Genomic DNA, 12450 nt, shown 5'->3' with positions numbered 1-12450 from the left:
GCACTGACCTTCATAAGTAAATGTGCCAAAAGACATCGCACGGCAATTCTGTTGCTGTTCTTACCACTTCTGCGATTTCATCCTGGACGGCAAGTTAGAACAAAGAGCCAACATGAACTTCAGGGCAAATCTGCCACAGAGACGTTTGACATGATGTAGGTTTGAGATACAGGGCATATCTTCTCAGAGATATGCACAGGGGATTTGTCATTCTGGAACATGTTTCGATCTTCTAGTTCAAAACAGTTTGGGCAGGTCCCTCATGTGGCTGGAGATACGATACTATATAGTTTTCCAAACCTGCCTCGCCCTATGTGAAAAAATAATTGCCCCCTAAACCTAATAACTGGTTGCGTAGCGGCAACAACTGGAATCAAGCGTTTGCGATAACTGACTGAGTCACTCTGCTTTGCAGAATTGTTTTACTTCAACCACATTGGAGGGTTTTCAAGAATAAATTGCCCGTTTAAGGTCATGCCACAGCATCTAAATCAGATTTAAAGTGGACTTTCACTTGGCCACTTCAAAACCTTCACTTAGTTTTTTGTGTTGTTTTTGTGAGACTTTCAGTGGAGGATTTGCTGGTGTGTTTTGGATCAATGTCCTGCTGGTTTCATATTTACTCAGGTGTTTGAGTCTCCTAGTTCAAGTGAAGGGAGATTTTCATCCATTGCTTCCACATTCAAAGATGTCCTACACAACTTTGTGGTAAAGAAGCCAGGTGCCCTAATACTTTTGGCCATATATTTCTGTTCAACATTATACTCAGTACTGATTTACTGTCCTCTAAAAATAACAACATACAGTCATTATTGTCTAAATAACTGGCAACAAAAGTGCCCATGTTAGTTCTCGTTTAAAGACTATAATCACACTCTTGATATCACCCAAATGAGGATGGGTTCCCCTTTTGAGTCTGGTTCCTCTCAAGGTTTCTTCCTCATAACATCTAAGGTAGTTTTTCCTGGTCACAGTCACCACGGCTGCTCATTAGGTATAAACACACAATTTACCTTAACTGTTAAATTCTGTAAAGCTGCTTTGAGACCATGTCTGTTGTGCAAAACGCAATAGAAATAAACTTGATACGGATGGAAAAGCCGGGTGTCCCAATACTTTTGGTCAAAGTCTTTTTTTTTTTTGTTAGAAATGATGCTTTATATATTAATTCCCTTTCAAATAATTGAGTTGAGACAGAAGGAAAAAATTTCGAAGGTGATTTAATTAAAACAGGGATTAACACAATCCTTTTTTCAAGAAATGTCCAGAACTCTAATTCTTTTTTTTTTTTAAACCAGTTTTCCATCTAATACAGTCAATACTGTGTTATAGTGAACGATACACTGACGATGTCTGTTATACAATAACACGTATAGAACACACAGAACGTTAAAGAGGTAAAGTAAAAATTGAAACGCCCTCATTTTCGAAACGTGGCACATCATTGGCCAAAAATATTAAAAAAATTATACATTTGGGATTCTAAAATTAAAAAATAAATTCTAATGTTAATTGAAAATAACCAAAATTGTTCACCTTCCCTTTTTTAACCCAATATGACATTATGAGAAATAAAAACCAAAATTGATTAGTGTCCCAATATTTAATATCAGTCTCCAGCTTCCTCTATGGTCAGTTGTACTGCTCAAGTAAAATCCCTGGAAGTCCACAAGTATGGAGTCAGTCAACAGCAGGATGAGAAAGCCGAGTGTCTGCTACACCCAATTTTGTTTGTCTGTTCATCGTTAGCTCTCGCCGAGCAGTCTCTCCCTCTCGTCTGCGTCCCCTGTTCCCGTCTCCCGCTCTGCAGACCAGCAGGGCAGCCTGGCCATCACGGGTTTGTGGAGTCCGTTGTAAAGTCCCGTTCCCAGAAGCAGGATGAGAAGCCGAGGATCTGCAGGCCTTGGAACGACTCCCAGCCCAGCGCCAGACTCACCACCCAGATGACCAGGGTGCGCAGGCTGTCCAGAACCATGCGCGTGGTAGCGCTGATCTCTTTGGTCACGCTGATGCCGGCGAAGTTGAAGAACGCGATGCTCACGGTGTTTCCCAGCAGCGCCAGGACGATGAGCGGCTTGTGGCCGATCTGGCAGAAGGCGTCCAGCGCGTCCTCCAGAACCTGCCGCGGGTTGCTGCCCAAGTTCCCGGCTGGGATGTAGAACATCGGGATGAGGAGGATGGTCAGGATCACGAAACCAAAAAAGCCTAAGGCAGAGAGATTTCATAAAAGTGTTTACAAAGTGTTATGAATGTAAAGAGTCCATGTGGGAATCATCATTATTGTCTACATGGTGTTTAATACTCTGAAGACTCCTTCTGAAAATGCTTCATTCAATCGTAATTAGCTTTTGTTTAATTTGTTTTGAGAAGCTCAATTTACAGGAGCTATTTAAAAATATTTTATAATACTAATTATTAATAATAATAATAATTTCACCAAACACAACCCTCTGAACATTGTTACTATAGAAACAAGACACCTTGTGAATGATAGAAAACTCTGACCAATCAGAATTCAGAATAAAGTGTTAATAAATAAATTATATATATATATATATATATATATATATAAAAATAGTTTTGCACATGTACGAAATCTCTGCCACTTCCTGTCATCTGCACAGTTTTTATGACAGTCTAGAGACAAAGATTCTTTAACGTTTGCTTCAAGAATTTCTCTTAAAAGAAAAAAATCCTGGCAAATCCACATATCGAGGAAAGAAGGAAGACATTTGTTAGAGTCTGAGATGTGCTGAAATAAGTAGAACAGTTAAGTAGATCATATCTTTAAAAAAATAAAATGTTAAATGCAACACACACACACGAAAAAAATGCTATAAATGTATAAAATAGGAAAAAAAAAATTACAAATGAACATATAAATAAATAATCATGTTTAATTAAGAATGAATGTAATTACAACTAAACACTGCAGGTTTCTAAATTTCCTCAATCTGCTGATCTCAGGTCAGTGAAGCAGAAGTTAAAATAAAATCTGAATAATTTAAATTACATTCGCTGATTGAAATTTTTACTTTATGCTTTTTATTTGTTTTATTTATGAAATTAATGGTAATGTAATGCAGATTTCATTTTTACTTGTAAGTAATTCAACTTATTTCCGTTCATTATTGTCTCCATTTCTAAGAGTTACATTCGGTGCATTAAACAGAAACATGAACTGATACTAAGTGAATATTAAAGGAACTGTAATGTAAAATGACGCAATTTCCAGTTTGTTCTGAGGCTTTACCTTCAGTCCCCACTGCCTTCAGAGGATGAACGTTGTGCTTGTAAATAAACTTCTCTTCCAGGACCATCTGGACAGACACAATGATCTGAGCCATGATGATCAGAAGGTCACCTGAAGAAAATTCAAAAGAACGAAAGTTTTTTTAGGAGATATTTAAAAAAAAAAAAAAAAAAAAAAAAAAAAAAAAAACAAACAGCCACCAAAAATATCTAAAAGCTTGTCAGAAATCCTTTGTAGTCATACATAATAAAGCATACACTATGTTTTATCCAGAACCATGATTACACTTCTTTTATACTACAAATTTAATGAATAGGCAAATCAGAATGCTTCTAACTCCTCCTACATGCCCCACCCCTTCCACAGGTAAAAAGTTATAATGAGCTTAATTTGCATTTAAAATAAAGCACATGCACAACTAATTATTCATTGCATTTACCATGTAATAGAAATACCAAATATTAAAAAGGTCTTTTAAACTATTTGTGATCAAAAACATTCACAGTACCGAGTTCATGAATATGCAAATTAGCATGTTAAGTGCCCCGTCCCTTTCTACTAGATGAAAATGTTAGTTTTTAATCACCCAAAGTATCTACATGTTCCTTTTAAACATCTTTATTGCCTACATATCATACGTTATCTCACAAAAGTGAGTGCACCCCTCACATTTCAGCATTTTACTACATCTTCTCAAGGGGAAATACTATAGAAATGGAATAAAGATATATTAAAATGGTTACTGAAATGTGAAGGGTGTACTTACTTTTGTGAGAAGAAAAAAAAAAGCTTTGTGCGCTGAGTCTTATATACGAGTTGACATTTTCGCATGATTTTTATTCTAACTGCGTTTTTATTTTATGTGAATTCCTGCATTAAAATCCCCCTGTGAGAAAGATATAATAAAAAAGTTTACGTTGACTTTAAGACCTTGCGTGTACCTGTAATGACTTCGCTGAGCTTGTGTCCGCCATCAGTGTTGCCGCTTACGAAATCGGCGAGTCCGACCACCACTAGGCCCAGGATGGTGATCAGGATCCCGATCCACTGACTGGCAACCAGCCGGCGACCCAGAAACGCCACCGACAGCAGACCGGTGAAAATGATCACCGCACCTCGTAACATCTGGAAACTGGACGCACTGGTCATGTTCAGGGCTGGATGCAGAATGAAATGGAGGGAAAAAAGATGGTCAGAATGTCTGTAGATCTTTATTATTATTATTATTATTATTATTATTATAATAACATATCCTGTGTATCTTCTGGTCATTTAGAAGCAGATTTGAGGAGTAACAACAGACATGGATTATTTTCCTGCTTGTGTTCCTTAAAATTCACATAAAATAAACACAACATGCAGTTTTTAAATGAAGGTTTTTATTATTGAGGGAAAACAAAATCAAAAACTACATGGCCCTGTGTGAAAAAGTGTTTGCCCCCCCTAAACCTAATAACTTAGCAGCAACAGCTGCAATCAAGCCTTTGTTTGTGATAACTTGCACCGAGTCTGTTACAGTGCTGTGAAGGAATTTTGCAGAATTGTTGTAATTCAGCCACATTGGAAGATTTTCGAACATGAACCGCCTTTTTAAGGTCATGCCACAGCATCTCAATAGGATTCAGGTCAAGACTTTGACTAGACCACTCTAAAGTCTTCATTTTGTTTTTCTTCAGCCATTCAGAGGTGGACTTACTGGTGTGTTTTGGATCATTGTCCTGCTGCAGAAGTTCTCTTTAGCTTGATTTAGTTTTTTCCTCAATAATAAAAACCTTCATGTTGTGTTCAATTGTGTTATCTTTTACCAATATTTGAATTAGTTTGATGATCTGAAACATTAAAGTGTAACAAACACGAAGAAAAAAATAAAAGAAATTAGGGAGGCAAACACTTTTTCACTGTATATGTGAAATATTCATGCAAAATGTATGTAAGGCACAAAATGTGTAGAGAATTAGGACACACACACACACACACACACACACACACACACACACACACACACACACACACACACACAGAGGAAATAACGTCTTCTGCTTACCCACATACATGATGGAGGTTCCTGCCATGTCACAGATAGCAGGTGGGAGGAAGAGGAAAGGGTTGAAGCTCTCCCCCGGCTCTACTGTGGGAGTCGGTCTTCTCCGGTCATGGCATAGAAGGATGTGGAAAACGGCGAGGCAGCTCAGCTCACCCAAAAACATGAACACGGCCTGGAGAGACGTAGTAACAGGGAGACGAGGTGAGTGCGAAGCGTGGACATGACGAAACAGAAGACATGCTGAGAAAAGTGTGAGTCAGCAACAGCCACTATGGAAACTGATGAAACGAAAGCTTCAGAAGAGGGAAGTGGAGGCACGATCGCTGTCGGATCACAAGGTCCAGAAGGGTCGCCTTCCTCTTTTCACTGACGCAGTGAAGACAGGCGATCGATTCGCTCATAGATTTATCATAATGTAGCTATTTCAGCAAATTATCCTTCTGTAGATGTCTTATACACTTACAGTTATACATGTACATAACATTATATATATTATATATAATAACACTAAATACTTAGTGACGATCCTTATTGAAAGATTGCTTTATTTTAATTAATGTCTAATGTTTTGACAAGACTTTTTTATTTTATTTAACTTTTAATTTTTTACTATTATTTAAATTGCTTATATTATATATAATATCTCAATAATATTCTATTATTATTTTATTATATTATATTATATAGAGTTATAATAATATTATTTATATATTATATTCTATATAATATATTAATAATATTATAATTATATATTAAATATTAATATTAAATCAATGTTGAGGTTGTTGTGTTGATCTTGTAGCGTTAACGCAGTGTCGAAGTACAATTTCTGGCTTTTCAGTGGGGCTGTCGCTATCGATTATTTTATTAATCGATTATTCCGACAATTAATCGAGTAATCAAATAAAAATACAAGAAAATTAGTCTCTTAAAACCAACGTTGTTTGGTCAATTTTTAGTTTTATATTTTTATTGCTGAATTTGCAACACAAGAATATCTGAGAATGAAACCCATTCAGTGCATTTAATTGTCATATTACATCAAAATGCAAGTACAAATGTATATATTAAAAATTGTAAATTAAATTTCAGATTACTCAAAAAAATATGAATCTGAATCCCGTGGAAGCCCGTTTCCGCCACACACACAAAAAAAAAGTTTGACTAATTCCGACTTTTTTCCCCCTCGCAATTCTGAGCAAAAACTCGGAATTCGGAGAATAAAGTCGGAATTGCGAGAACAAAAATTGGAATTAGGCAAACTTTTTTTTTTTTTATGTGGCGGAAATGGGCTTCCACAGGATTCAGGGTTATGAAAGAGTTTCAAATTTTGCAATCATTTCAAACTGAAAAAAAAAAAAAACACGTTGGGTTTATTAATTTTTTGAGTAGTCTGAAATTTTACATGTATGATTTTTGAATGTGTATATTTGAACATACATTTTGATGCAATAAGAGAAAAAAAAAACCCTCGGAATCAGGCATTTATTTAATGGTGCGTCGGTAATAATGGTCCGTGGGAAACGAAGTGCTCAGTGTGTAGTTAAATGGACTAAATGAAGCAAATTATTTGAATGAATTTTTGTAATGGAATTACGAGGAATCGTTACAGCCCTACTTTTCACTAACGTGTGTCTCGGTGTTCAGGATTCCACGTTCAATAGGAGACAACGACTCGGGTACTGTTCAGATCAGATACTCGTCATATTGGAATTTTACTCGTCATATTGGAATCGGAATCTTATGATTTGAATTGGAGTGAGTTTTGCGGCATGTAATAGGAAAAAATATTTTATTGCTTACATGGGTTACTGACGTGACTACAATAAAAAGCCTGGAACTGTGCATAGAGCAGATAATCAGGTGCTTCGGCTACAATTATTGTCAGGATCTTCACGATCTCCTGTTCCTGCTCCTGCTCCTAACCCTTGTTCTGCTCTGGTTCTGGTTCTGATCTCTGGACTGTTTTTTCGGTTTATGTTTCTGCTCTGCGTTTCCTAGTTCTGTCTGCTGGTTTTTGGACTGTTTTGGATTTGGTTGTGTCTCTCCCTGCATTGCCCTGTTCACCTGTGTTTTTGACCCTGGACTGACTTTGTTTTCGCCTGTGCCCCATTAAAGCCTGTGTTTTCTCCATACCCCTGTGACATCCTGCATTTGGGTCCTCACTCACCCAGTCTCCTGCAAGAGTCCCTGACAGAATAATCTAGCCGTGCATCGTGTCCTAAAATTATAAATAATAATAAATATAATTAAAAAAAACTAGAATTACCTGCAAGAAGGGATGAGAGAAGCCGTGTTCAGGGGCATTGGAGCAACCAGGAGCAGAAAACATGTCCGCCCATCTGTTAAAAGAGTTATAGATGTATTTCAAGTCACATTTCTTACAATTATAAGGCACGTATTATTCACGCTTTATAACCACGTTTATTACTGCTTCCAGACCAAAAGCGTAAACAAATAAGAACGGATAAAAATCTCAAAAATGCTTTATCTTCAGTTTAGAGTGTTTGGAAATCAAACGCGATGATTTGATGCTGTGGAAAAAACAATTTTCCCTACGTTTGATCAACACTAGATTTATCTGAGACTCGTTAGCGCTCTGTTTGAGCAGCTTGTGATCAATAACTCATTGACAACTCCTTGTTTTCTTTACTAGGTCAAAGTCTGTAGGCTTTGAGAAGTTATTGGTACTGTGCATGTAATACTGATGTCACCTACAAGCTCAGACTTGTCTGGAGGTTCAGGATGATGTACTGCTGTAGTAAAGAGCTTTAAGCCGAAACAATTCACTCGGCTCTGAGTTTGATCGCTCACGGCTCATTTAGCTACGAGAGATAAGGACAATCACTCAAGCCACACGAGGACTCGCATTCCTGCTGACAAAGCTTTTTTCCCCAGAGTAGCGATCGTCATCGTTCTCCACTCGTGACCTCTCGTCTCATGATGGGAGTCTGGTCTCGTTAGTTTTTGATAGACAGGCAGTTAAAAAGAGCGTGACTGCCATGTGCTTTCACTTTTGTTGTGAGGGATATAAGGAAACACTAGAAATCAGACGGGGGGGAAAAAGTTACTTTCTTCTCGTATTTCATCTACTTCAGATGGAGCCGTTCCACTTTGATTTCGATATGCGTATTAACTCCTGATGCTGAAACGAGGATTTATAGTTTTAGCTCCTGTTACACACACGATCTGTCACACTCACTGAAACAAACATTTAGTGCGGTGTTTATATACAGAATCCACAATGCAAAAATATATGCATATACAAATATCATTTATAGATTTTGAGACAAAAAAAATCTAATCAGGAAAGAAAATACAATCAAATGAATGATCAGATTTTTCCCCCACTGGTGTTTTAGTCTGTATGTAAATGTGATTGAGGATTGTGTCCGTTTGTTTTCAGCATGAAAATATTCAGCAATATTCTCATAGTATTTAGTCAAATATGCATATAAGAAAGAAAGAAAAAAAATTATCACTGACTATGCAAATACTGTGTCATGGTAAAACAAATCAGCCATATTATGGGATATATTTAGAGACATGTACCCCAGCATTTGTCCACACTTCTGGACACACACACACACACACACACACACACACACACACACACACATATATATATATATAAATAATTTTATGAATTGTATTTAATGCATGCAGTGGTATGATAGGATCAATATTCACCCTTCAATCTATCAATATATTGACAAAATTGTTTTTAAAACACGAACATTGTGAATATCACACACACACACACACACACACACACAATCACGTGGACTAACCAGGACACACTTTTTCAACGTTTGAGAAATGGTACAGCCCATTATAGGGGTGTCCCAAACCGTGATACACGTGTTTTTCTACAACATCTTGCTAAACATTATTATTTTTTACTAATTATTATATTATTAAGTATTAATAAATATAATTTATATCCGTATCCATAGCAAATCAACCAAGTATTTTGTAAAGTTGTTATTTATTTGTGTAAATTCCCCCACGTTCATTCGCGCCTTGTCTGTTTATGTTTATGATTATCAGGGACACTAAAAAACATTTATTTACTGATATGATGAACATCATTTAAAAGAATAATAAATAAAACAATAAATATTATCCATCCTGGGAAACAGGACTAAAGCTATAACGCTAAACGCGGCTGATAAACACCGGAGTGCGGCTGATAAACACCGGAGTGCGGCTGATAAACACCGGAGTGCGGCTGATAAACACCGGAGTGCGGCTGATAAACACCGGTGTGGCCCAGCCGAGGGGTGAAAGCACTTACTTGGCGGACAGGGTGTTGATGGAGCCCGTGGTGAGCATCAAACCAGCCAGGAAGAGTTGGTACTTGGTCCAGGCCATGATGAAGCCCCTGATGATCTGATCCGCCGACTCACACACTGCCTTTTCACCACCTCGCTTTTTACCTCCTGCACTCACTCCTCCCAAACTAATAGTGCTGTGAGCGGTCACGTGACTTTACAGTCAGCTGAGGAGTCACGTGACCTCGGGTTTCGGATCTGAGAGCAGTGCAGTTAATAAGTACTATAGTTCAGAGATGGCAGAAGTACACACATCCTTTACTTAAGTAGAAGTACAGATACTCGTGTTTTAAAATACTCAGGGTAAAGGCTGAAGTACTGATTTAACTTTTTTACTTAAGTGAAAGTAAAGAAGTCTTGGCTCTTGACTTCAGTAAAAAGTAGTTATTACTTCTACCTGTTTTAGCTGTTAACTGGACCTCATCATATTATTTATTTAGATAGATAGATAGATAGATAGATAGATAGATAGATAGATAGATAGATAGATAGATAGATAGATAGAGACAGACAGACAGACAGACAGACAGATAGAGACAGACAGACAGATAGATAGATAGATAGATAGATAGATAGATAGATAGATAGATAGATAGATAGATAGATAGATCTTTATTGTCATTGTATTGTACAGGTACACAGCAAAGAAATGCAGTTTGGCATCTACCAGAAGTGCAAAAAGTCGAGCAATCGTGCAAATAGTGCAGATAAATATGTATCATATGTACAGCATGTGATTATATATGTAAGCATATGTACAGTGATTAAATATATAAAGGCTATAACAGTGCAGAGACGTGTGGACATCATTAAGAGCCTTTGCTATGTTTCCACACGGACAGTTAATGAGGTGATACCGGAGAAACTGCACCTCTTCAAATCAAGTCAAGAAGATTTTATATGTAATCATAGACATTTTACAGATTTTAATGATGTGTTGTTTTTATCTGTACGATCAATAAAGACAGTAATTTAAGTTCTTGTCGCCATAATGAGGGAAAAACCCACAAAACGCCACCTAGAGGGTAAATTGTGTAAAACATGGCGGATTTGGTGTTTGATTTGAGACTTGGCACAGAAATAAAACAAAAGTTTGCTGATTAAAAATATTTTTATCTGGAGTTTATTTATTTATTTTATACCTAAGTAAAGAAAGGACGTCGTGGATAAATGTATTTTTTGCCGAAGGTTTTAATTTCGCCTCTTTTTTATTTAGATATTTATTTATTTACATCTTTTTATAAAAATGGTAAAAACAGAAATGAATTGATAGCGCGTTAATCAAATTTAGTGCCGTTTACAATAATTTTAATTTTGACAGCCAAATATATATATACACACTGGCGATCAAAATTAGAGAACAATTTATAAACAATTGAACAATTCTGAAATAATGTCATCTTCACTGCTCAACAGTTAAATGAGTTTTTGTCCTGTCTATACCATGCTACCAGAACACCTTTTCCACAAATTAACTAAGGCATTTAAAAAAAAAAAAAACATTATTTTGCAGAAAACACACTGATCAAAATTAGAGAAAAACAATGTGTGCTTTAGCTCTATCTTGAATCTACTCTCTTCTGGTAAGGTAGGATTCTAACTTTGTATATCTATTTAACTCAGTTGATTCTAGAGTGTTGGTCTGTGCTTATTAGTTTGGTCAGGTGATTAATCAAGGGTAGTTTCAGTCTCACTCGAGGTGTGAATTGTGGGCAGGGCTTACTCACTTACATTGAAGGTCCTCTGCCACAGACATAGTCTGTAGCGGTTGTAGGTAGCCCCCCTTAAGCCAGTAATGCTTAGTGTTTATCTATAAATATAAACAATTGCAAGGTCACTCATACCAGGTAACATGGAGGGGATCCACATCTGCCCCGTGCAGACTCACCACTGGTGTCCCACAAGGCTCGGTACTTGGTCCCCTCCTTTTCTCCCTCTATACCCACTCCATTGGTGAAGTCATATCCTCACATGGGTTTTCTTATTACTGCTATGCAGATGACACTCAACTAATCTTTTCTTTCCCTCCATCAGATACCACAGCTTCCGCTCGGATCTCAGCATGCTTGACAGACATATCTTCATGGATGAGTGCTCACCAACTAAAACTCAACCCCCGCAAAACAGAACTGCTGGTCATTCCAGGTGATTCATCTCCAGGTCAAGATCTCCAAATAACACTTCATGACTCTCTGCTCTCCCCTTCAGCCACTGCTCGTAACCTTGGGGTAACTATGGACAATGAACTGTCCTTCTTCCCACACGTTGCTAATGTGGTTCGTTCTTGTCGATTTCTTCTCTATAACATCCGAAGGATTCGACCATTTCTGTCCATACAGACTGCCCAGATGCTTGTTCAGTCTCTTGTCATTTCAAGACTCGACTACTGCAACTCTCTGCTGGCAGGTCTCCCCCTGATCGCTATTCGTCCACTGCAAATGATCCAAAACGCAGCTGCACAACTTGTGTTCAATCAGCCCACAAGTTTTCCCAGGAGCTGCACGTATCAGATTCAAAACACTGATGCTTGCCTACAAGGCCAAAAATGGACCAGCACCATCTTACCTCAGAGACCTCATCACATCTCGCACTGCACCACGCTGTCTGAGATCCTCCAGCACTGCTCGACTGGTACCTCCTTCTCTCAGAATGAGAGGTAAGTACACTTCAAGGCTCTTCTCTGTTCTGGCACCGAGGTGGTGGAATGAACTTCCCCTAGATGTCTGTACAGCAGAGTCCCTGACTATCTTCAAGCGACGACTGAAGACCTACCTCTTCCTGAAATACTTAAATTAGCACTTCCAAGCTTGTAGAAGTTA

At 37.6% G+C, this 12450-nt stretch overlaps 1 protein-coding gene across 1 annotated transcript; it reads right to left on the bottom strand.

Annotated features, from left to right (window-relative positions):
• Positions 1 to 1203: 1203 nt before the first annotated feature.
• On the bottom strand, positions 1204 to 9781 carry slc35f6 (solute carrier family 35 member F6). The gene is given in 7 exon segments (XM_046836924.1): positions 1204 to 1882; positions 1885 to 2205; positions 3254 to 3364; positions 4195 to 4410; positions 5298 to 5469; positions 7567 to 7639; positions 9595 to 9781. Coding segments are annotated over 7 exon segments (1107 nt in total). The 5' UTR covers positions 9672 to 9781; the 3' UTR covers positions 1204 to 1745.
• Between the last annotated feature and the right edge of the window lie 2669 nt (positions 9782 to 12450).

Source organism: Silurus meridionalis, chromosome 23, assembly GCF_014805685.1.
Source record: "Silurus meridionalis isolate SWU-2019-XX chromosome 23, ASM1480568v1, whole genome shotgun sequence".
In the NCBI taxonomy this organism is placed as follows: Eukaryota; Metazoa; Chordata; class Actinopteri; order Siluriformes; family Siluridae; genus Silurus; species Silurus meridionalis.
The sequence above is the reverse complement of the archived record's forward strand: the minus strand, read 5'-3'. Positions and strand labels throughout refer to the sequence as shown.